The sequence below is a fragment of the Salvelinus fontinalis genome, chromosome 42 (genome assembly GCF_029448725.1).
Source record: "Salvelinus fontinalis isolate EN_2023a chromosome 42, ASM2944872v1, whole genome shotgun sequence".
NCBI classification, from domain to species: domain Eukaryota; kingdom Metazoa; phylum Chordata; class Actinopteri; order Salmoniformes; family Salmonidae; genus Salvelinus; species Salvelinus fontinalis.
In genome coordinates this window covers 15,446,200-15,470,060 of record NC_074706.1, presented here as the reverse complement: position 1 = coordinate 15,470,060, position 23,861 = coordinate 15,446,200, and the positions used below count along the sequence as shown (strand labels likewise).

Here is a 23,861-nt window from a genome sequence, read left to right as displayed (position 1 = left end):
CACCATGCAATAATCTGAGTATGGCGCTCAGAGCCCAAACAAGCCAAAAAGATATCCACCATATTGTGCAGTCAACAGAAGTCAGAAATAACATTATAAGTATTCACTTACCTTTGATGATCTTCATCAGAATGCACTCCCAGGAATCCCAGTTCCACAATAAATGTTTGTTTTGTTCGATAATGTACATAATTTATGTCCAAATAGCTCCTTTTGTTAGCGCGTTTGGTTAACAAATCCAAACTCACGAAGCACGTTCACTAGGAGAAGACAAAGTCAAAAAGTTCCGTTAGAGTCCGTAGAAACATGTCAAACGAAGTATAGAATCAATCTTTAGGATGTTTTTAACATAAATCTTCAATAATGTTCCAACCGGAGAATTCCTTTGTCTTCAGAAATGCAATGGAACTCAAGCTAACTCTCACATGAACGCGCATGGTCAGCTCGTGGCACTCTGGGAGAGACCTTACTCAATCCCCTCTCATTCGGCCCCCCTTCACAGTAGAAGCATCAAACAAGGTTCTAAAGACTGTTGACATCTAGTGGAAGCCTTAGGAAGTGCAACATGACCAATATCCCACTGTATCTTCAATAGGGAATGAGTTGAAAAACGACCAACCTCAGATATCCCACTTCCTGGTTGGATTTTTTCTCCGGTTTTTGCCTGCCATATGAGTTCTGTTATACTCACAGACATCATTCAATCATGCATATATTAGCAACTGGGACTGAGTAGCAGGCAGTTTACTCTGGGCACCTCTGGGCACCATATTCATCCAAACTACTCAATACTGCCCCCAGCCGTAAGAAGTTTCAATAAACCACACATTTTTTATTTTTATAAAACATGATTTTTATTTTTTTTAAATGGCCTCTAAGCTTCCTAAAACCCAACAAAAAGCTTTGTCATACGTGGTAGCATGCATAGTGTAATGGTTTGGTGTTGGTTAGGTGTTGTACTCTCATTGGTAAACAACAGTTGCTTCTGAGCTGGTGTGTTACGGACTGGTCTTGCATGAAGCTGCAGCCACAGAAGTGTGTAGGTTGTAGGCCTAAGTGACCTTTCTCTCTCTCACTTCTGTTAACCCTGGAAACAAAACCACCAAAAGAGCTACTGCCTTTGATTGAAACAGACAAAGCCAGAGACAATGACGAAATCAAAGATTGCTTGTAACTTTCCAAATAGGCTATGTAACACATCTGTTGGAGTGTTTTTTTCCCTTAGGTTTTGTTGCTTTTTTTTATCAGTTTGATAAAATAGTTGAATTGTCTCCAAAGTCTCAATAGATGTAAATATCATTGTCATCCTTATAATAACAAAAACCTGGCATTATATTCCCTGTGTAGTGCACTCCTTTTGACCAGAGCCCTATGGGGTGTTCTACAATAGGGTGTCAGGGCCGCATACATAACCTCATTACTGAAACGACTGGATAAAGCCAGTTGGTGGAGAGACCACAATGTCCCTGACCCCTGAACAGCTTCTGTTCAGCTGGAATGCTATTTTTTCCCCAATGGGAATTGCCTTTCTGACCCATGTCTGCATTTGTCAAAATGCCCATGTACACTTTTATACAAACTTTTTTTCATGTACGTCTCTTGCTGTATTTGTGATTTTACATTGTATATTGTTTGTTCTGTTCTGTTTAAAATAACATAAAAAAGCACTGTCATAAATTGATCTACCACTATAAAATAAAATAGCAGCCAATCGAAAGTCTTTTACTGATGACGTAGCTAAAAGGTCAAAGTTCAATCACACATGCCAAGAGAAACAAACAACGGAACATCAACAAAGACCAGAGCGAGGTGACAGAAAATCTAAATTCTTATTTATTTTCTTATATACTTTTGGGAGCGACACAGCAAGACAAGTGGAATCAGCCACTTATAAGCTCACTGACTCAGTGGTCACGACGAATGCAGCTGAGAGTGAAGGTATGAGGCGAGGTGAAATGCTTGGGTAGCTAACGAACGGGAACTTATCACCTACGAGTCGTCGTAATCAGCTAGCTAACGTTAGTTGTCAAACCAGCTCTCAAACCGATGTGATCACGACCCCGTTGTATATTACATTGATACAGTCAGTTCAGTCATTTGACTAGCATAAGTGACAATACAAACTTGATTCCCTCCTTTCTTTCAACATTTCCAGTCTGAGCTTAGTTTCACATGAGCTGGCTAGCTTTCTGACTCTTGTTCTCTCGAATCTAGCCGATATACTCTGAGATTTAAGATGGAGGTGTGCGGCGACTCGTGTGGCAGTGGGCGGACTGGAGCCCAGACATCACATAAAATGAAGTTTCAAAAAAAATCAACAACTACTGCTTTGAGTAGGACTATTCTTTACCAGGGTGCGGAAATCGGTAGCTAGTTTTTGATAACGTCATTGTATGTGACGTCGGAGCTCCAGTCCCCGCATACTAGTCACCGCCGAACTCTATCGTAAATCGTTGAGTTTAGTCGGCTATCTCCAACCATGCCTGTTGACGACGCTCGACAGCATTAGCTAGCGTTCATTGCTTTCCCTGCCAGCGGGCCCAGTAAGAAATGTTCCCGTTTATGTAAACTTCACCCATGAGTCCGATTAGCCTGCCTAGATCCCATATAGGTTAACGTTAGATAACGCCCGCATCTTGTCCAGCTTTGACAGTGTAACTTAGCTGCCTAGTATTTGCACCTGTCAGGCATAGCTAACTAGATAGTAACAACAATAAATGCGTGTTTCACATTGCTCGCTCTCGGGCCGTTGTGTTTTTAATTACATCACACATAACTAAGCTATAACTGTAATTTCTTCCGCAGGATGGCAGGTGTTTTCGATATTGACCTGGGGTCGGACGACCTTAGCGATGCAGAGGTGGGGATTTGAGGATACTTTTAAATTGTTTTTTAATTAGGGTACCTAACTAACTTGTTATTAGTGTCAGATCAAGGCTGTGTTCAATGTAGTGAAGAAAAAGCCCAGACAATTGCAGCTAGTATGAACAGAGCATATAAACTACAAAGTTGTTCCCCAAAACGAAAGATTTATGCATGTTCTGTGATGTTAAATAATGCCATCTTCAGTCTATCAGCAGTGACCCTTCTTCACGTGTCTACCGTGAATTCACTTTGACATCCTCTCTTCTATCTTGTGTTCTGTAGGATGACATTTGTGACTTCACCGTAGCAGAGACAGACCCGTAAGTGGAACAATGAACTTAGTCACTTGTCCACCATTCTTGCTTGAGGCTATATCTTTTACTGAATCATATAAACTCACCCTCACTCATTCCCCTCTTCCTAACTCTCTCTTATCCCCTCTCTTAGTGTTCAGACAGAAGAGATAGAGCTGACCAGTGCCATTGTCAACAGAGACAGTGAGAGGATTGGACCAGACAGCTTTGAGCTGCTAAGTGTGCTGGGCAAGGGGGGCTACGGCAAGGTGTGTGTGCGTGCGTCAATCAATCAATCAGTGCGTTTCTAAGAATTTCAGTTCCACAATGTACTTGGCTATACACCAAGCTCTTGATCAGAAACTCAATCCATTTGTCATCGACCTATTTAACAATTGTATTTCTACTTGCAGGTTTTCCAGGTACGGAAAGTGCAGGGTACACAGACGGGGAAGATATTCGCCATGAAGGTTTTAAAGAAGGTACGTACGATTCCTCTTACTCATTTTTCTCAACCGAAAGCATGTTCTAAACATTGCCACGGTTACCAGGGCAAAATGTAATATATCTACATACACAACTGACTTTCTCCACCTCCTTCCACCCATCCCTCTTTCCCTCCTTTCACTCATCCCTCTCTCTTTCTCCCTGCCAGGCGAAGATAGTGTGCAACGCCAAGGACACGGCCCACACGCGTGCAGAGCGGGAGATTCTGGAGACGGTGAGGCACCCCTTCATCGTGGACCTGCTGTATGCCTTCCAGACCGGGGGTAAACTCTACCTCATCCTGGAGTGTCTCAGTGGTGAGAGAGGGATGGGGGGAGGGAGGGAGAGGGACCTGTTGTATGCCTTCCAGACCGGGGGTAAACTCTACCTCATCCTGGAGTGTCTCAGTGGTGAGAGAGGGATGGAGGGAGGGAGAGGGACCTGTTGTACGCCTTCCAGACCGGGGGTAAACTCTACCTCATCCTGGAGTGTCTCAGTGGTGAGAGAGGGATGGAGGGAGGGAGAGGGACCTGTTGTACGCCTTCCAGACCGGGGGTAAACTCTACCTCATCCTGGAGTGTCTCAGTGGTGAGAGAGGGATGGAGGGAGGGAGAGGGACCTGTTGTACGCTTTCGACCTCATCCCGGAGGGAGGGGATCTGGATAGGACAAGCATGTCTCTCTCTGAATCCTGGCACTTCAACTTCGACACTTTTGTCGCGTTATCTCCCTAGTCTTGTTGTTTTTGTTTCTTTATCAGGTGGAGAACTGTTCATGCAGCTGGAGAAAGAAGGAATCTTCATGGAGGACACTGCCTGGTAAGAGAGAGATGCTCAGCTTCAGGTTATCATTGGGAAAGGATATAAATGTGAGGCTGAGGCCATAAACAGCAGTTAATTTCCATGTGAACATTTTGGGGAAGATGAGAATAATAGCTTGACTGTATGTCTTGTGCATGCGTACGTGGAGGAGTGTTAATACATGTTTTCCCTCTTTGACAAATAGTTTTTATCTGGGTGAGATTGTGCTTGCTTTGGGACACCTCCACTCAAACGGAATCATCTACCGAGACCTGAAACCAGAGAATATCATGCTGAACCACCAAGGTGTGTCTGTCTGTTACATAAACTCAGCAAAAAAAGAAACGTCCTCTCACTGTCAACTGCATTTGTTTTCAGCAAACTTAACATGTGTCAATATTTGTATGAACATAACAAGATTCAACAACTGAGACATGAACTGAACAAGTTCCACAGACATGTGACTAACAGAAATGGAATAATGAAGGGGGGCTCAAAATCAAAAGTAACACTCAGTATCTGGTGTGGCCACCAGCTGCATTAAGTACTGCAGTGCATCTCCTCCTCATGGACTGCACCAGATTTGCCAGTTCTTGCTGTGAGATGTTACACCACTCTTCCACCAAGGCACCTGCAAGTTCCTGGACATTTCTGGGGGGAATGGCCCTAGCCCTCACCCTCCAATCCAACAGGTCCCAGACGTGCTCAATGGGATTGAGATCCGGGCTCTTCGCTGGCCATGGCAGAACACTGACAGTCCTGTCTTGCAGGAAATCACGCACAGAACGAGCAGTATGGCTGGTGGCATTGTCATGCTGGAGGGTCCTGATGAGCCTGCAGGAAGGGTACCACATGAGGGAGGAGGATGTCTTCCCTGTAACGCACAGCGTTGTCATTGCGTTCCTGCAATGACAACAAGCTCAGTCCGATGATGCTGTGATACACCACCCCAGACCATGACGGACCCTCCACCTCCAAATTGATCCCGCTCCAGAGTACAGGCCTCGGTGTAACGCTCATTCCTTCGACGATAAACACGAATCCGACAATCACCCCTGGTGAGACAGAACCGCAACTCGTCAGTGAAGAGCACTTTTTGCCAGTGCTGTCTGGTCCAGCGACGGTGGGTTTGTGCCCATAGGCGACGTTGTTGCCGGTGATGTCTGGTGAGGACCTGCCTTACAACAGGCTTACAAGCCCTCAGTCCAGCCTCTCTCAGCCTATTGCGGACAGTCTGAGCACTGATGGAGGGATTGTGCGTTCATGGTGTAACTCGGGCAGTTGTTGTTGCCATCCTGTACCTGTCCCGCAGGTGTGATGTTCGGATGTACCGATCCTGTGCAGGTGTTGTTACACGTGGTCTGCCACTGCGAGGATGATCATGTGTCAGTCCTATCTACCTGTAGGGCTGTCTTAGGAGTCTCACAGTACGGACATTGCAACTGTGACCATAATTGCCTCCCGTCTGTAAGCTGTTAGTGTCTTAACGACTGTTCCACAGGTGCATGTTCATTCATTGTTTATGGTTTATTGAACAAGCATGGGAAACAGTGTTTAAACCCTTTACAATGAAGATCTGAAGTTATTTGGATTTTTACAAATTATCTTTGAAAGACAGGGTCCTGAAAAAGGGAAATTTTATTTTTTTGAGTTTAGAAATCAATGTCTCTGAGATGAAAATATGATCTATTTTTTTTAGATAATTGATCTGCTATGGATTGGCTTGTTGTTATCATTTACAATTGACAGATATTGTATCTCTGTCTCCCAGGACACATCAAGCTGACTGACTTTGGCCTGTGTAAGGAGTCCATTCATGACGGCGCTGTCACGCACACCTTCTGTGGGACCATAGAGTACATGTGAGTGTAGTGCCACACTGATGTGAGATAAGGATGCTGTCTCTGAGTCAGCTGTCGCTCTGAGACTGCACTTTCTTTGAAGGACAGTAGGGGTCGCTGTAGTAATCATAGTTCAGATAGGTGAACCCAGACCTAACTAGTAATAGTACAATTCTCCCCCTCCTCCCTGAAGTTAAGTGTGCATTTAAAAACATTACATTTGTGCATGGTCTTCCACCATATTCCTTACAATAACTAAACTGGGCTCCCGAGTGGCGCAGCGGTCTAAGGCACTGCATCTCAGTGCAAGAGGTATCACTACAGTCCCTGGTTCAAATCCAGGCTGTATCACATCCGGCCGTGATTGGGAGTCCCATAGGCCGTCATTGTAAATAAGAATTTGTTCTTAACTGACTTGCCTAGTTAATTAAAGGTTAAATAAATAAAAACATTTTTTTTTTCAAACTTTTTATGCGAGTAAAGTCATACCGTATCAAAAAAATAAGCACGACAACTATGATGGTACAATTTTATAAATGCTGACAGAAAATTTGTTCAATCGACATGGGATCTTTTTATGTCGGTAAAATGAATCATACGAGACATGGCAGTGGAAATGCTTTTAAGCACAAATATTGATATAATAACCATCATATTGAAGTAATCTTCGGGGTCACGAGATGATATGGTGTGTGTGGTCCTCCCACTACGACTCGGAAAACCATGCAGTTTATTAGGCTGCAGATGAAATGACTTATGACGATCTTCACAGGGTGGTGAAAGTTCACATTGACATTGACGCTTCTTTCCAATAAATAAAGAGTCTGATTCTGGTGACATGATGATCGATGCTTGACTGCTGTTTGACACTTCTACTGAAGTGTCTCTTCCCTGCGCCCTCTATCCCCTCACTCTCTTTCTCTCTCTTTCTCAGGGCTCCAGAGATTCTGACGCGTACAGGACACAACCGGGCGGTGGACTGGTGGAGTCTTGGAGCCCTGATGTATGACATGATGACGGGCTCGGTGAGAGACAGAGCAGAGGGGAGGGGGGGGGGGGTGTAAAGAGGGACGGGGTGTACCATTTGAAAAACTTTTTGACTCAAACCTCTGTGGTCTTCTTGCCTGTCTCTGTCACTTCCCCCATAGCCTCCGTTCACTGCTGAGAACAGGAAGAAGACCATTGATAAGATCTTGAAGTGTAAAATCAACCTACCGCCCTACCTCACACTGGACGCCCGAGATATGATCAAAAAGGTAAAGACGCCCACCCGTCCCCATCTCTCGTTATGTTTAAGAACATTTATCATCCTAAGAATAGAGGTCAAGACTCAATCTCTCTATTATTCTGTCTTTCTCTCTCTCTCTAACCCACTGTACTACTCTCATATCTCTGTCTCTCTCTACATTTCCTTCATCTCTTTTTCTCCCTCTCTAATTTCAATTTACGGGATTTATTGGCATGGGAAACATGTTTACATGGATAATAAACAAAAGTGAAATAAACAATTACACTGACAAAGTTATAAAGAAATTGACATTTCAAATGTCATATGTGCAAATGGTTAAAGTACAAAAGGGAAATAAATAAAACATAAATATGGGCTGTATTTACAATGGTGTTTGTTTTTCACTGGTTGCCCTTTTCTTGCGGCAACAGGTCACAAATCTTGCTGCTGTGATGGCACACTGGTATTTCCCCCAATAAATATGGGAGTTTATCAAAATTGGGTTTGTTTTCAAATTCTTTTTGGGTCTGTGTAATCTGAGGGAAATATGTCTCTCTAATATGGTCATACATTTGGCAGGTTAGGAAGTGCAGCTCAGTTTCCACCTCGTTTTGTGGTCAGTGTGCACATAGCCTGTCTTCTCTTGGAGAGACAGGTTTGCCTACGGCAGTCTTTCTCAATAGCAAGGCTATGCTCACTGAGTCTGTACATAATCAAAGCTTTCCTTAAGTTTGTGTCAGTCACAGTGGTCAGGGCCAAATTAGTATTCTAGTTTGCTCTGTTTTTTGTTGGTAATTACTTGACACATTGGAAATAATCATCTTTTGGGGTTTTCTCATGATTTGGTTGGGTCTAATTGTATTGCGGTCCTGGGGGTCTGTTTGTGAACAGAGCCCCAGGACCAGCTTGCTTAGGGGACTCTTCTCCAGGTTCTTCTCTCTGTAGGTGATGGCTTAGTTATGGAAGGTTTGGGAATCGCTTCCTTTTAGGTGGTTGAAAATTGAACGTCTCTTTTCTGGATTGTGATCATTAACGGGTATCGGCCTAATTCTGACTCTGCATTATTTGATGTTTTCCGTTGTAAAACGGAGGATATTTTTGCAGAATTCTGCATGCAGTGTCTCAATTTGGTGTTTGTCCCATTTTGTGTATTCTTGTTTGGTGAGCGGACACCAGACCTCACAACTATAAAGGGCAATGGGTTCTATAACTGATTCAAGCATTTTTACCCAGATCTTAATTGGTATGTTGATTTTTGATGGCGTAGAAGGCCTTTCTTGCCTTGTCTCTCAGATTGTTCATAGCTTTGTGGAAGTTACCTGTGGCGCTGATGTTTAGGTGGAGGTGTGTGTGTGTGTAGTTTTTTTTTTTGTGCTCTGGGGCAATGGTGTCTAGATGCTATTTGTGGTCCTGGCAACTAGACTTTTTTTGGAACACCATTATTTTTGTCTTACTGAGATTTACTGTCAGGGTCCAGGTCTGACAGAATATGTGCAGAAGATCTAGTTGCTGCTGTTGGCCCTCCTTGGTTGGGGACCGATGCACCAGATCATCAGTAGACCTTTGACTTCAGATTCTAGTAGGGTGAGGCCGGGTGCTGCAGACTGTTCTAGTGCCCTCGCCAATTTGTTGATATATATGTTGAAGAGGGTGGGGCTTAAGCAGCATCCCTGTCTCAACCCACGGCCCTGTGGAAAGAAATTCGTTTTTTTGCCAATTTTAACCTGCACACTTGTTTGTGTACATGGATTTTATAATGTTGTATGTTTTTCCCCCAACACCATTTTCCATCAATTTGTATAGCAGACCCTCATGCCAAATTTAGTCAAAAGCTTTTTTGAAGTCAACTAAGCATGAGAACACTTTGCCTTTTTTTTTTTTTTTTTTTTTTTTTTGTCAATTAGGGTGTGCAGGGTCAATACGTGGTCTGTTGGTAATTTGGTTAAAAGCCAATTGGACATTTGCTCAGTACATTGTTTTGACTGAGGAAATGTATGAGTCTGCTGCTAAAGATAATGCAGAGGATTTCCCCAAGGTTGCTGTTGACGCATATCCCACGATAGTTTTTGGGGTCAAATTTGTCTCCACTTTTCTGGATTGGGGTGATCAGACCTTGGTTCCAAATATTAGGGAAGATGCCAGAGCTAAGGATGATGTTAAAGTATAGCCAATTGGAATTTGTGGTCTGTATATTTTATAATTTTGTTTAGGATGGTTAGGTTCTAATTCTCAGAGTAAAAAACTCACCGGACATTATAAAAGCCTAACCAAGTTTATTCTTCCCAGAGGATCAATACAGCTGCATTAGACAAAACATGTTTCCCCCACCACAAGTGTGTGTGTGTGTGTGTGTGTGTGTATATATATATATATATATATATATATATATATATATATATATATATATATATATACACTCCAATTTAGGCACTCCTTCTTCTCTCCAATCCTTACATCTATTATGATTCGACAGGAAGACGAAGTAGTAAGATAATAAATAATATTTTCTCCCTTAAGGGGATCTGACCTGACCTCAACCCCTCATTTGCCTAATCCACAGATGTCGGTCCGTATCCCCTATAGCAATCCTGTGACTTCCTCCCATCCACCCAGCACATTCCAAAGCCATCTGGTTCCTACAGATAACCATTCACCTCTGATGTAAAAAACACTCTAGGATAGCAATGTTCCAAGTTTAACCCAGAATCCAACAGGATACCATCAACACCAGAGGCCTTTTTGGGTTGGAGAGTTTTTGATTTTTTGTCCTGTAGTTCATTCAATGTAATTGAAGAATCCAGTGGGTTCTGGTAGTCTTTAATAGTTGATTCTTCTAAGATTTGTATTTGATCATGTATATGTTTTTGCTGTTTGTTCTTTGTTATAGGGCCAAAAAATATTGGAGAAGTGGTTTATCCCATACATCTCTGTTTTGGATAGATAACTCTGTGTTGTTTTAGTGTTTTCCAATTTTCCCAGAAGTGGTTAGTCTATGGATTCTTTAATTTCATTGAGATGATTTCTGGCGTGCTGTTCCTTTTTCTGTATTGTTTTAGTGATTCACCATAGTGAAGGCGTTGGCTCAGGTTTTCTGGGTTTCTGTTTTTGGTTGGATATGTTTCTTTCTTAGGTTTTTGCGTTCTTCATCAAACCATTTGTCATTGTTGTTCATTTTCTTAGGTTTTCTGCTTGAAATTTTTCGATTTGATAGGAAGCTGAGAGATCAAATATACTGTTTAGGCTTTCTACTGCCAAGTTTACACCCTCACTATTACAGTGAAACGTTTTGTCCAGGAAGGTGTCTAAAAGGGATTGAATTTGTGGTTGTCGGTTGTCTAATTGTTTTTTGGTAGCATTTCTTCAAGATTTTCACTTCCTTTGGCTTTTATGCCTCGTGATTTAAGTATTGCTCTGTTCGAGTTGACTGTGATTTTTGCTTTGATCTATCTGATAGGGGTGTCAGTGGGCTGTCTGAACGCTCTTAGAGAATCTGGGTTGAGGTCAGTGATAAAGTAGTCTACAGTACTATTTATAGTCCCCTCAAAGCCTACCATTGACTCTACATACCCAGCGTGCGACAGAGCTGCAGGAGTTGTGACCTGTTTTTGTTGGTTATGTTGTGCCTAGGGGGGCATATGGGGGAGGAAATGCTGTCACCTGCAGGTAGGTGTTTGTCCCCCCCGTGTGCTTAGGGAGTCAGATTATTGTCCAGCTCTGGCATTTAGGTCGCCACAGACTGGTACATGTCCCTGGAAATGATTGATTTCCCCCTTCAGGATGGAGAAGCGGTCTTCATTAAAGTATGGGGATTCTAGTGGGGGGATATAGGTAGTACACAGGAGGACATTTTTCTGCTGAGATAATGTCCTTTTGAATTTCTAGCCAAATCTAAAATGTTCCTGATTTTAATTTAACAGAGTGAGTTAGGTCTGCTGTACACCAAATTAGCATACTGAGTCCTTTCCCTGTTTGCCAGCAGCATACCACCCTGCATCCCACTGCTGGCTTTCTTCTGAAGCTAAGCAGGGTTGGTCCTGATCAGTCCCTGGATGGGAGACCAGATGCTGCTGGAAGTGGTGTTGGAGGGCCAGTAGGAGGCACTCTTTCCTCTCATCTAAAAAATATCCCAATGCCCCAGGGCAGTGATCGGGGACACTGCCCTGTGTAGGGTGCCGTCTTTCGGGTGGGACGTTAAACGGGTGTCCTGACTCTCTGAGGTCATTAAAGATCCCATGGCACTTATCGTAAGAGTAGCGGTGTTAACCCCTGTGTCCTGGCTAAATTCCCAATCTGGCCCTCATACCATCACGGTCACCAGCTTACATTTGCCCCATTCATCCCCCCTCGTCTCCCCTGTAACTATTCCCCAGGTTGTTGCTCTAAATGAGAATGTCTTCTCAGTCAACTTAACTGGTAAAATAACGGTAAATAATAATAATAACACCTGGTAGTTTGGTAGATGGTACTACCAGCTCTCTGTAACCTAGCGGGCAACCAGTGGATCCATCTCCTCTATACCATGTTTCTTGTAGGATGACAAGGTCTATATTTCTGATTTATTCGGTCCAGATTCCTGCTCTTTAGGCCAATGATAGGCCTTGGATATTCCAGGATGAGAGAGTGAAGGCTTTGTGTTCCATAAAGTGTCCAATGTTGTTAGTCGTGTGGTTTGGCCTCAGACCATTTAAGTGTGATTATCTGGTACATGCCATTGGCTTGGGCTAGGGTAAGAATGAGGGGTTGGGCCTGTTTGCCTGCTCATGGTGTCTTTGTCTCTCTGTGTCTCTATTTACCTCTCTGTCTCTCTCTCTCAATTCAATTTGATTTATTGGCATGATGTAAAATGTACATATTGCCAAAGCTTACTTTGGATATTTACAATATGAAAATAATGAGAATCAAAATTGTCAAAGAGACAACAGTAACAACAATAACCAAGGGTCAAAATGACCATGCATTTAACAATAAGCATTCAGTAGAGGTTATGTGCAGGTTGATTGGTCTGTCAGACACTCTCCCTCATCTTATGGCAGGCAGCAATGTCGTGCGCTGCCAACCCACAGCTCTCTGCGTCCTCCCCCAACAGGACGGGTAGCTTATTCTCATCAGAGAGGTCTTTGAAACCTTCAATAAGGGTTTCAGATTTGGGAAAATTACACTCTAATTGTTTTATATTTTTGACATTTTGTCAGGAAATGCAGCTCTGTTTCAGTTTCTGCTATTGTGCAGTGGTTGCACAGCCTTTCCTCTACAGGGAGCCAGGTCTTCCTGTGTCTACCCTTCTCAATGGCAAGGCTGTGCTCACTGAGCCTGTACTTTGTGAATGTTTTTCTAATGTTTTGATCAGTAACCATGGTCAAATAGTTTTCCATGGTGTACTGTCGATTTAGGTTCAGATAGCACTGCGTTTTGCTTTGTGCATGTGCTTGTGTTTCCCAATAAGTAATGTAGTTTAGTTTTGACTGTGTTGTAATTTGTTTTATTCTGATTGATTGTTCTGGTCTTGATGCTTCAGTGTGTTAGTAGAACAGGTTTGAACTCAGGACCAGCTGGATGAGGGGACTCTTTTTTTTTTTTTGCTCAGCTCTTGATATTGCAGGGCTTGGTAATGGTATGAGAGGGGGTCACTGTATTTTAAATGTTTCCAAAACTGAATTGCTCTTTTTTGAGTTTTTATTATTAGTCGATATTGGCCTAATTCTGCCCTGCATGCATTGTTTGCAGTTTTCCTCTGGACATGTAGGAGAATCTTACAGAACTCTGCATGCAGGGTTTCAATGGGGTGTTTGTCCCGTTTGTTGAAATCTTGTTTTGCAAGTAGACCCCACACCCTGCTGCCATAAAGTGCAATTGGTTCAATGACACATTCAATTAGTTTTAGCCAAATTTTAATGGGTATTTCAATTTTAATTTGTTTTTTAATGGCGTAGAATGCCCTGCGTGCTTTCTCGCTGTTCATTCACTGCATCATTAAAGTGTCCAGTTGAGCTTATTTTTAAACCTAAGTAATTGTAGTGTGTGCAGTACTCTATATATTTTGTACCAATTGAGAACTTTGGTCTAATTCCCTGAGATCTGGATCTTCTCTGGAAAATCATTATTTTAGTTTTTTGGGGGTTTACTGCCTGGGCCCAGGTCTGGCAGTACTGCTCTAGCAGGTCCAGGCTCTGCTGTGGGTGACAGCCGGCATATGTCATCTGCAAAGAGTACGCATTCATCCTCTGAATTGTGGAGACGAACACCGGGGGCTGAGGATTTTTCTAGTGTAGTGGCCAATTCGTTGATGTAAATATTGAAGAGTGCAGGGCTCAGATTGCAACCCTGGTGAAGGCCCCGCCCCTGATTTTAAAGAATTCTGATCTTTTCTTGCCAATTTTAATGATGCACGTATTGCCACTATACATTGATTTAATTATGTCATATGTTTTACCCCCAACACCACTTTCAATAACTTTGTACAACAGTCCTGTAGGCCAAATAGAATCAAATGCTTTTTGGAAGTCGATAAAGCAAACGTATTATTTTGGTGGACATGTTTATCAATCAGGGTGTGTAGGGTGTAAATATGATCAGTCGTGCGATGTTTTGGTATGAATCCAAGTTGGCTTTTACTCAAGACATTGTGCTTATTAAGGAAGTTTAAAACTATTACATTTATAATACTACAGAAAACCTTCCCCAGGTTACTGTTCACACAAATGCCTCTGTAATTGTTAGGGTCAAATGTGTGTCTGTTCTTAAAGATTGGGGTTGAGTCCTTGATTCTTGTTGTCAGGGAAATAAACTACACTCGGGATCAAATTAAACAATTGTAATACAGCCAATTGAAGTTTTGCACTAGTGAGTTTGAGCATCTCATTTAGGATGCCATCAGGTCTGCATGATTTTTTTCTTCTTCAGGGCTTGAAGTGTCTTATAGAGCTCCTGGTCAGTAATTGGGGAGTCCAATGGATTTTGATTGTCCTTTATAGCTTTTTCTAATCCATTCAACCTCTCAAAAATGTAGCAATTTTGCCAGAAGTTGTTTGTTGTTTGTGTTTATGGACTCCTCAATTAGTGTCAGCTGCCTGCTGTTGTACTGTGCTTTTTTGTTTCTTATTATCAATTTTAGTTGTGCTTCTTTTGACGTTTGCCTGATATATATATATATATATATATATCTACAATTTTAGTTAGTTGATGTTTTTTACTGCTAGATTGATGCCTTCTTTACTGTGAGTGAATATGGTATCCAGAAATGTATCTAAGAGTGTTTTGGACATTTTGGTTACAGGTTGCTTTCTGGTATTCTTCTGTGCTGTTTTGGGCCCATCTGTATGAATTTCTGATGTTGTATAACTTACTGGGCTGTGAACGTGTGCTTGTTTCCATGTCTGTTCTTTTGAGGAACAATGTAATTTGGCTGTGATCAGACAGAGGTGTTAGTGGCTTGACAGTGAATGAGCTGAGAGAGAAAGAGTCAATGTCTGTAATCATAAAGTCTACTGTGCTGTGGCTAAGAGGTGAGCAATAGGTGCTCTGGACCATCACTACTCTGGATGGTGCTGACTTAGAATATGTGGACAACTATAAATACCTAGGTGTCTGACTAGACTGTAAACTCTCCTTCCAGACTCATATTAAGCATCTCCAATCCAAAATTAAATCTATAATCGGCTTCCTATTTCGCAACAAAGACTCCTTCACTCGTGCTGCCAAACATACCCTCGTACAACTGACTATCCTGCCGATCCTTGACTTCGGCGATATCATTTACAAAATAGCCTCCAACACTCTACTCAGCAAACTGGATGCAGTCTATCACAGTGCCATCTGTTTTGTCACCAAAGCCCCATATACTACCCACCATTGCGACCTGTATGCTCTCGTTGGCTGGTCCTCGCTACATATTGGTCACCAAACCCACTGGTTCCAGGTCATCTATAAGTCTTTGCTAGGTAAAGCTCCGCCTTATCTCAGCTCACTGGTCACCATAGCAACACCCACCCACCCGTGCTCCAGCAGGTATATTTCACTGGTCATCTCCAAAGCCAACACCACTTTGGCCGCCTTTCCTTCCAGTTCTCTGCTGCCAATGACTGGAACGAATTGCAAAAATCACTGAAGTTCAAGACTTATATCTCCCTCACTAACTTCAAGCATCGGCTGTCAGAGCTGCTTACCGATCGCTGCAGCTGTACACAGCCCATCTGTAAATAGCCCATCCAACCAACTTTCTACCTCATTCCCAAAAATCATACAATGTGATTTTCTGGATTTTTGTTTTAGATTCCGTCTCTCACAGTTAGTGTACCTATGATAAAAAATTACAGACCTCTACATGCTTTGTAAGTAGGAAAACCTGCAAAATCGGCAGTGTATCAAATACTTGTTCTCCCCACTGTATATATATATTTTCTGCTCTTTTGCTCACCCGTATTTCTACTTTCACATTTTCATCTGCCCATCTATCACTCCAGTGTTAATTGCTAAATTGTAAATCCTTATTTATTGCCTTACTTCATTTGCACACACTGTATACCGATTTTTCGTAGATTTTGTCTACATTATTGAATCAACACATATGGACTTTTTTTGTACGTTTGTTTATTCCATGTGTAACTCTGTTGTTTTTGTTGCACTGCTTTGCTTTATCTTGGCAAGGTCACAGTTGTAAATGAGAACTTGTTCTCAACTGGCCTACCTGGTTAAATAAAGGTGAAATAAAATAAATGTTAAAAAAATAAATTTAAAAAAAGGTGAATCTCCCCAAAGAGTCCCCTGTAACCTACGTACCTTCTCTGATTTTGATTTCTGCTGGAAATTCAAAAAGGGGGGGGGACTCTGTCTGCTAGTGGTGGTGTTGCTAGCGCTGCCTCAGTGGCCATGTTGCTATGGTTGCCACCAGTAAACAGTTGGAGCTAGATGGTGAGCTAGCTGACAAATTTGCAAATTTGAATTTAGCTTGATTAAGATTGACAGAGAGTGAGTTAAAAGACCAATATTTTCCTCCTGTGTTGATCTGCAGTTGTACAATTTGATTACGTATACATTTTTTGCTAATTTAATCGTTTATCAACCAGAAAGTTATAACAAGTCAGGAGCTATTCTTCTGCACTACTTAACTTTTTTTTTCTCTCTTTCTCTTTACCTCTCTACCTCTGTCACTCTCTCTACCTCTGTCACTCTTTCTACCTCTGTCTCGCTTTACCGCGCTATCATTTTTACCTCTCCCCCTTTGCTCTTACCGCTCTTCCGCGCTCTCTCTACCGCTCTCTCTTTACCTCGCTCTTCTTTACCTCGCTCTCTCTTTACCTCGCTCTCTCTTTACCTCGCTCTCTCTTTACCTCGCTCTCTCTTTACCTCGCTCTCTCTTTACCTCGCTCTCTCTTTACCTCGCTCGTTCGCTCTCTCTCTTTACCTCGCTCGTTCGCTCTCTCTCTTTACCTCGCTCGTTCGCTCTCTCTTTCTCTCTTTACCTCGCTCTCCTTTCTGTAGCTGCTGAAGAAGAGTCCTTCTCAGAGGCTAGGCTCCAGTGCGGCAGACTGTAAAGACATACAGGTGATACGCACACATCTCCCGTTCACTCCACAACTCCCTTTGTTTTCTATTGACATCATAAAGCTTTGTAATAGGCTTGGGGTCAAATCAGGAAGTAAACAGAAATGTCTACCTCTTTGAATTGACTGGAATGAAATTGCCTCCAACCCTGCTTTGTTATGATCAGTGCTTATACTGATGCTTATTGAACAAACTCCAATAGCGCATGAGCCTAGACCTGCACTGTACAGGGATGGATTCTAAGTGCAGCGTTTTTTTCTGCTGGTTTTACAGAAGCATCCCTTCTTCAGACACATCAACTGGGACGACCTGCTGAATAAGAGGTGTGAGCCGCCCTACAAGCCATGCCTGGTACGACCACTATTCTACTGTCTCAATAGCTAAAATGTCAAATCTAAGCTGGGTCTTTTAAATAATTGAGGAGGTACCGTTAAGGTTCAAACTGTGGCATAATAGTTCGTTTAAATGCTTTGCAAGAAACTATTTTCCTAATAATCCTGGCTAACTGATGGGACAAATGCAGAAAATGACCTATCAAAATAAACATTCTACAGAAGTCTATTAGATTGTGAGTTCAGAAATATAAAGTTTATGAAAACTATAAGATGCAAAGTGTTCAGACCACTTTACATTTTCCACATTTTGTTACATTTACAGCCTTATTCTATAATTGATGTTTTTTTTCTCCTCATCTACACACAATACCCCATAATGACAAAGCAAAAAAAAAGATTATTTTTACAATTTAAAAAAAATTGAATTATTACGTTTACATAAGTATTCAGACCCTTTACTCAGTACTATGTTGAAGCACCGAATGCAGTGATTACAGCCTCGAGTCTTTTCAGGTATGACGCTACAAGCTTGCCACACCTGTATTCGGGGAGTTTGTCCCATTCTCTGCATATCCTCTCAAGCTCTGTCAGGTTGGATGGAGTGCGTCGCTGCACAGCTATTTTCAGGTCTCTCCAGAGATGTTAGATCAGGTTCAAGTCCGGGCTCTGGCTGGGCCACTCAAAGACATTCAGAGACTTGTCCAGAAACCACTCCTGCATCGTCTTGGCTGTGTGCTTAATGTCGTTGTCCTGTTGGAAGGTGAACCTTCGCCCCAGTCTGAGGTCCTGAGCGCTCTGGTGCAGGTTTATCAATGATCTCTCTGTACTTTACGCTGTTCATCTTTCCCTCGATCCTGACTGATCAAATCACATTTCATTTGGCACATACGTGTTTAGCAGATGGTTTTGCGGGTGTAGCAAAATGCTCATGTTTCTAGCTCCAACAGTACAGTAATATCTAACAGTACACACAATCTAAAGTAAAGGAATGGAATTAAGAATATATAAATATTTGCATACAGTACTGGGCTATTTAGCTAAAGAATCCCCATGTCGTGCGGGCAGGGCACGCGGGAGACCGGGGTTCAATTCCCCGATGGGGAGGAAGGAGTAGGCTGTCCTTGTAAATAAGAATTTGTTCTTAACTGACTTGCCTAGTTAAATAAAGGTTACACTACGAGCATAACATTTCTACACCCTAATTGTAGTCTAACCAACACCCAAACGGAGATTAAGTGAAAATAAAAATCTCATTGATTAATCAAGACCAGTCCCCATGCTTGTCTCAGAGCAGCGCGAAACGGTGCTAAAATAGTTGTAGGCTTTTGCTTCTAACTTCAATATGTTCTTTAAATAAATGAGATCTACACCCCTTAACAGCACATTACTCAACACTAGTGAGACTCATGTCGCCTACAGTATATCGAAAAATATGACGTGACTCTCCGCCAATAATTACATATAGAGGATTGGAGGATATTTCTGTAATTCAGTGATATTTATTCCCATAGTAATTTATGGATCCATAAATAAACATCAGCATTTTTAAATGGTAATTTTATCATTATTTTATTAATGAAAGCATAAAGATGCCATTATTAGTTACATTGTTTGTTTGAACGTGAAGACTGGCACTAAGAACAGAACAGCAGGAACAATTCCCTAGTCAGCGCCATTATTAGTGCAATGCCCCTTAAATATTTTGACGATATCGTTTTCAAATAACGTAAAATGAGCGAGGAAAAAGGACATTCTTGAACATGGGGTGAGACATTGTTACTACTTTGTAAAGGTAAGTAAGGTATCTGTTTTTCGTTTTTTAATACATTTGCAAAATTTTCTAAACCTGATTTAGCCTTGTCATTATGGGGTATTGTATGTAGGATACAATTGAGGATACATTTTTTTTTTTTGGAATAAAGTATTAAAATGTGGAAAAAGTCAATGGGTCTGAATACTTTCCGAATGCACTGTGCATTGTTTTTCCGAACTCACTTCTCTCGCGCATTAGACAGAGGATTGCGCTGCTGGCACATGCACAGATCAAATACACCGCTGGAACACCAATTAAGCTGTTAACATGTCTAATAACTTGAATGATTGCTCAGAAAACCAGGTTTTACTTGGCGTATACTTACTTTGGTTTTGACCTTACGCTGATTTTAAGTTAAGCAGAGTAAAGTGTTTACATGAGTATTGCCATACTACGTAATCAGTTCAACATCAAATTATTCGTGTGCATGTTAACGTACTCCCGCATTTATCTTCTCCCACCATTTCTCTCTCTCCATTCAACCCGTTCCTCCTCTTTCTCCTCTCTCTCTCTCGCTTCACCCCCTGTAGCAGTCAGATGAGGACGTGAGTCAGTTTGACACGAGGTTCACCAAGCAGACTCCGGTGGACAGTCCCGACGACTCCACAATCAGCCACCAGCACGAACACGCCTTCGCTGTGAGACGATTACATTTGAGTCATTGAGCAGACGCTCTTATTCATAGCGACTTAGAGTAGTGAGTGCATACGTTTTCCGTACTGGTCACACGTGGAATTTGAACCCAGAACCCTGGCAAGTATTATTGAACACGACCCTGTTCTCACCTGGAACAAAACACCTCTTATTCAGGTATTTCCCAAACAAAATAGGAGTAGTGGAAGTGTTGCTCGAATTGCTTGTCATCCTATATAATTAATTCATGGATGTTGTCTGTCAGGGTTTTACCTATGTGGCTCCCTCTGTGTTGGAGAGTCTGAAGGAGGGCTTCTCCTTTGAGCCACGGACACGTCCCGTACGCAGACACAACAGCAGCCCACGCACCCCCATCAGGTGACACTCACCTACATATTTATTCTGACTGAAGCTGAATATTTGAATTTGGCTCTATACTCCAGCATTTTGGATATGAGATCAAATGTTTCGTAAGGCGACAGTACAGAATGCCACCTTTTTAGGAGGGTATTTTCACATATTTGTTTTACCGTGTTTAGTGCCCCCATTTGACCATGTCATAAGTATTTGGACAAATTCACTTAGTGTGTTACAGTAGTTGACATTTTAGTGTTTGGTCCCATATCTCTATCACAAATCATACAGTGCCTTCAGAAAGTATTCATACCCCTCGACTTATTCCACATTTTTGATTCTACAGCCTGAGTTAAATTATTCTTTTTTTTTAAATCTTCAAGCACCATCACGTTGGTTGTTTATCATTGCTAGACAGCCATTTTCCAGTCTTGCCATAGATTTTCAAGTAGATTTAAGTCAAAACTGTAACTAGGCCACTCAGGAACATTCACAGTCTTCTTGGTAAGCAACTCCAGTATAGATTTGGCCTTGTGTTTTCAGGTTTATTGTTCTACTGAAAGGTGAATTTGTCTCCCAGTCTGTAAAATCAAACTGAACCAGGTTTTCCTCTAGGATTTTGCCTCTGCCTAGCTTCATTCTGTTTCTTTTTATCCCCCCAAAAACTCCCTAGTCTTTGCAGATGACGAACATACCCATAAAGAAACGTTTAATCTAAAATCCTGGAGTACAGAGCCAAATTAAAAGGTTTAGCTTCTCTGTCCAAATACATACTTAGGGGAGTGTGTATACATGCACACATTTGTACATGCACGCTGTACACACACACACACACACACACACACACACACACACACACACACACACACACACACACACACACACACACACACACACACACACACACACACACACACACACAACCCCACCCCATGATTGATATATTGATATGCATTTCCCTTATCTAATGTCTCTCCCCATTTCTTTCTATTATGGTTCTTATTGTCGCTCCTCAGTCCTCTCAAGTTCTCTCTCCCCGGGTCATTCGCCAAGTCCACAGGAGGATCAGGGGGAGGAGAGAGCGAGTCGGACCTTCTCTCCCAGACCTCGTTCCGTCTCCCGCCAACAACCCCGCCCACCGACAACGGCGCCACGCAGCCGATCAGCACACCAGGCCGGAACAAGAAGCAGAAGTGTAACCGGAGATGAACTGGAGTAAGCCGAGTCAGGAGGAGTCTGAACTTTTGGCCGCGTTCCAGGCCGACTACTTTGCAGACGTGCCGCGCGCCTCCGCCAAACGGCTGATTGCCACGTCATCGACAGTTGGGTGCAGGTTGCTATATCATACGATGTGGTTAGCTGATGCGTTTAACACCTATCCAGGCGTTGTGACGTCTGGCAGACGACTGCTAGTCCGTCTGGAACGTGGCCGTTCTCAGGGGGCCTTGTGTTTCTCACAGGCTGGGTCCCAAACCCCCATACTGCACACTCGCTCCCTTCCCCCTATACCCTCATTGACTCATTCCTTTGAGGTCTGAATGGGGGGGTGAGTTTAGTTGAAGAGCTACAGGGCGTGCAGCTTTTTGTTCCAGTCGAGCACTAGCACCTGATTCAGCTCCTGGTCTCGATGATTAGTTTAGTAGAATCAGGTGTGTTGGTGCTGGGCTGGTGCCCACCTCCACCTGCCAGGGTTGTGACTAGAGGGAGTACAGCTACAACCGGACGTGACTTTTCGTCGCAGGTTAGGAGAGCATTTGAGCTAATCCTAACCCTTTTCTTAACCTTAATTCCTAACCTGCCACGTTAATGATCCTAACCTGCTGCATAAATGTCACTTTCAGTCGTAGCTGTACTCCCTCTAGTCAGAATCACCTACCAAGGGTGGGGTCAATATCTGTTTACTTCCTGTTTACTTCCTACCCCAACCTTTCCTACACTACAAGAGGACCAGCCACAGCTTTTACATGTCCAGTTGCCACAGAGCCACAAAGGGAAGTCAACAGGGGTTTAGGGAACAGGTTGGGTTATCAGTTTGGGATCCAGCCACTTCACTTGACATTTTTCTCAACTTGCCACATAAGCAAAGAGAACACCAACTACTGCCAAAGCATTTGACATTGCCGTTATCAAAATGTTAACGGTCGACTTTGGGCAGAAATAACAGCTTTAAACTGATCGATGTGTCATCATACCAGGTTATTTAATGCTTAAAAAAAAAAAATGATGAATAAGATATTTGCCTATAGATGTGCCATTTCTTACTGATCTCTACAGTTTCCGGCCACATTCAAATCATGTGAAATGATGTCCACATGTACTGGAAGAGTTACCGGCTAGCGTAGCTAATGAACTAGCAACGTTGGTTGCGGCACGCCTGACCACAATAACACAATGAACCACCAAAGGCACGGCCCATTTCTGTTTGAAAATTGAGAAAGAGGCAGTTGGACCGTATTTCAGGCCCTGAGTCGACCTTTAAATGGTTGATTTTTAGACTAGTGATCATTGTCATAACGCAGAAATGAAAGTATTGAATGACGCACATTTCTAAAAACACTGTATAAAATACTCTGCTTAAGATAATCAAAAATACGCATCTTTTTAGTATTTTAAAGATTATGAAAACGACCGCATTTGTATTACAGCTGTAAAGCAATCCGACTCATTTGAGTCCTATGTGTCTGAAGCGATGTTGAATTAGCCTTTTATTTTTTAACAAGCACTCATACCATAACATTACTCATATCATGTAGAACCATAGATCTACAGAGTTCTAGCAGACTATTGTACATGTGGGCAGGCCTGGGTTCAAATAGTATTTGTTTTCTTCCTTGAGCCAAAGTTTCACTTGCTTGAGCTTGTCTGGCGCAATGGGACCAATGGAATAGTCCAAATGCCATCCATCTGGCTCTCCAGTCAGGCACAATCAAATTATCAAAGAAAATTGATACCGTTTTGATTTTGAAACCAGGTCTGGTGCCAACATGGCACCCATTCACATTCTTCAACCGAAACAGTTTGCCGAACTCTGCTTATCCGTGGCTCTTTCGTCAACCATCCTGTCATACTATTGTGAGAACTAGCTTTGGAAGACGCGACCTCTGTATCATTGAAAGTCATATTTGGGTCTGGGGAGGGAAATAATATTTACACGTATTTCATTAAAAAATAGTATTATTTAATGGACTGATGACATGTTCTGGATCTAAGTGGAATGTTTTTATCAGGTTTTTATTTCCTGCGGCTAATGTGGCCGCGGGGAAGATAGGGTTGTAGAATCCTGAAGAATAAAAGCGTTGAATGTCTGGACTCTGTGGTATGAATGTGCTATTAATTGTGGTTTAATGCCATGTCTGTCTGTCTCACTGGAATTAAACGACAGCCTCCATAGTCCAGTTGTAATGTAGGATATATTTCCCTAACTGTGTGCAGTTGACCTGTGGGTCAGTCCTAATAATTAGTTCATGTTAACACAATGATAAACAATCGCTGAAGACGTTCTTTCACACACACGGTTGCGGGCCAAATACACTGAGTACACCGAACATTAGGAACACCTACCTAGTATTGAGTTGCACCCGTCCGCCCCCCCCCCCTTTGCCCTCAGAACAGCATCAATTCGTCGAGGCATGGACTACACGGTGTTGAAAGCGTTCCACAGGAATGCTGGCCCA

At 42.5% G+C, this 23,861-nt stretch overlaps 1 protein-coding gene across 1 annotated transcript; it reads left to right on the top strand.

Annotated features, from left to right (window-relative positions):
* The first annotated feature begins 2,520 nt into the window (after positions 1-2,520).
* Positions 2,521-23,496, top strand: LOC129840973 (ribosomal protein S6 kinase beta-2-like). Its single transcript, XM_055909047.1, has 16 exons — positions 2,521-2,543; positions 2,806-2,860; positions 3,148-3,185; positions 3,313-3,427; positions 3,572-3,640; positions 3,814-3,961; positions 4,404-4,461; positions 4,649-4,749; positions 6,215-6,305; positions 7,219-7,309; positions 7,433-7,540; positions 16,990-17,052; positions 17,326-17,403; positions 19,731-19,838; positions 20,099-20,211; positions 21,204-23,496. Exons 2-16 carry the CDS (start codon positions 2,807-2,809, stop codon positions 21,394-21,396), a joined length of 1,428 nt encoding a protein of 475 aa, XP_055765022.1. The 5' UTR covers positions 2,521-2,543; position 2,806; the 3' UTR covers positions 21,397-23,496.
* The last annotated feature ends 365 nt before the right edge of the window (positions 23,497-23,861 follow it).

What these genes read in the sequence shown, in the direction of transcription:
- LOC129840973 (XM_055909047.1), top strand. Translation starts at nt 2,807, where the DNA reads ATGGCAGGTGTTTTCGATATTGACCTGGGGTCGGACGACCTTAGCGAT. An exon ending in CAGACTGTAAAGACATACAG is followed by an intron (nt 17,053 to 17,325) that starts GTGATACGCACA and finishes CTGGTTTTACAG; the next exon opens with AAGCATCCCTTCTTCAGACA. An exon ending in CGCCCTACAAGCCATGCCTG is followed by an intron (nt 17,404 to 19,730) that starts GTACGACCACTA and finishes CACCCCCTGTAG; the next exon opens with CAGTCAGATGAGGACGTGAG.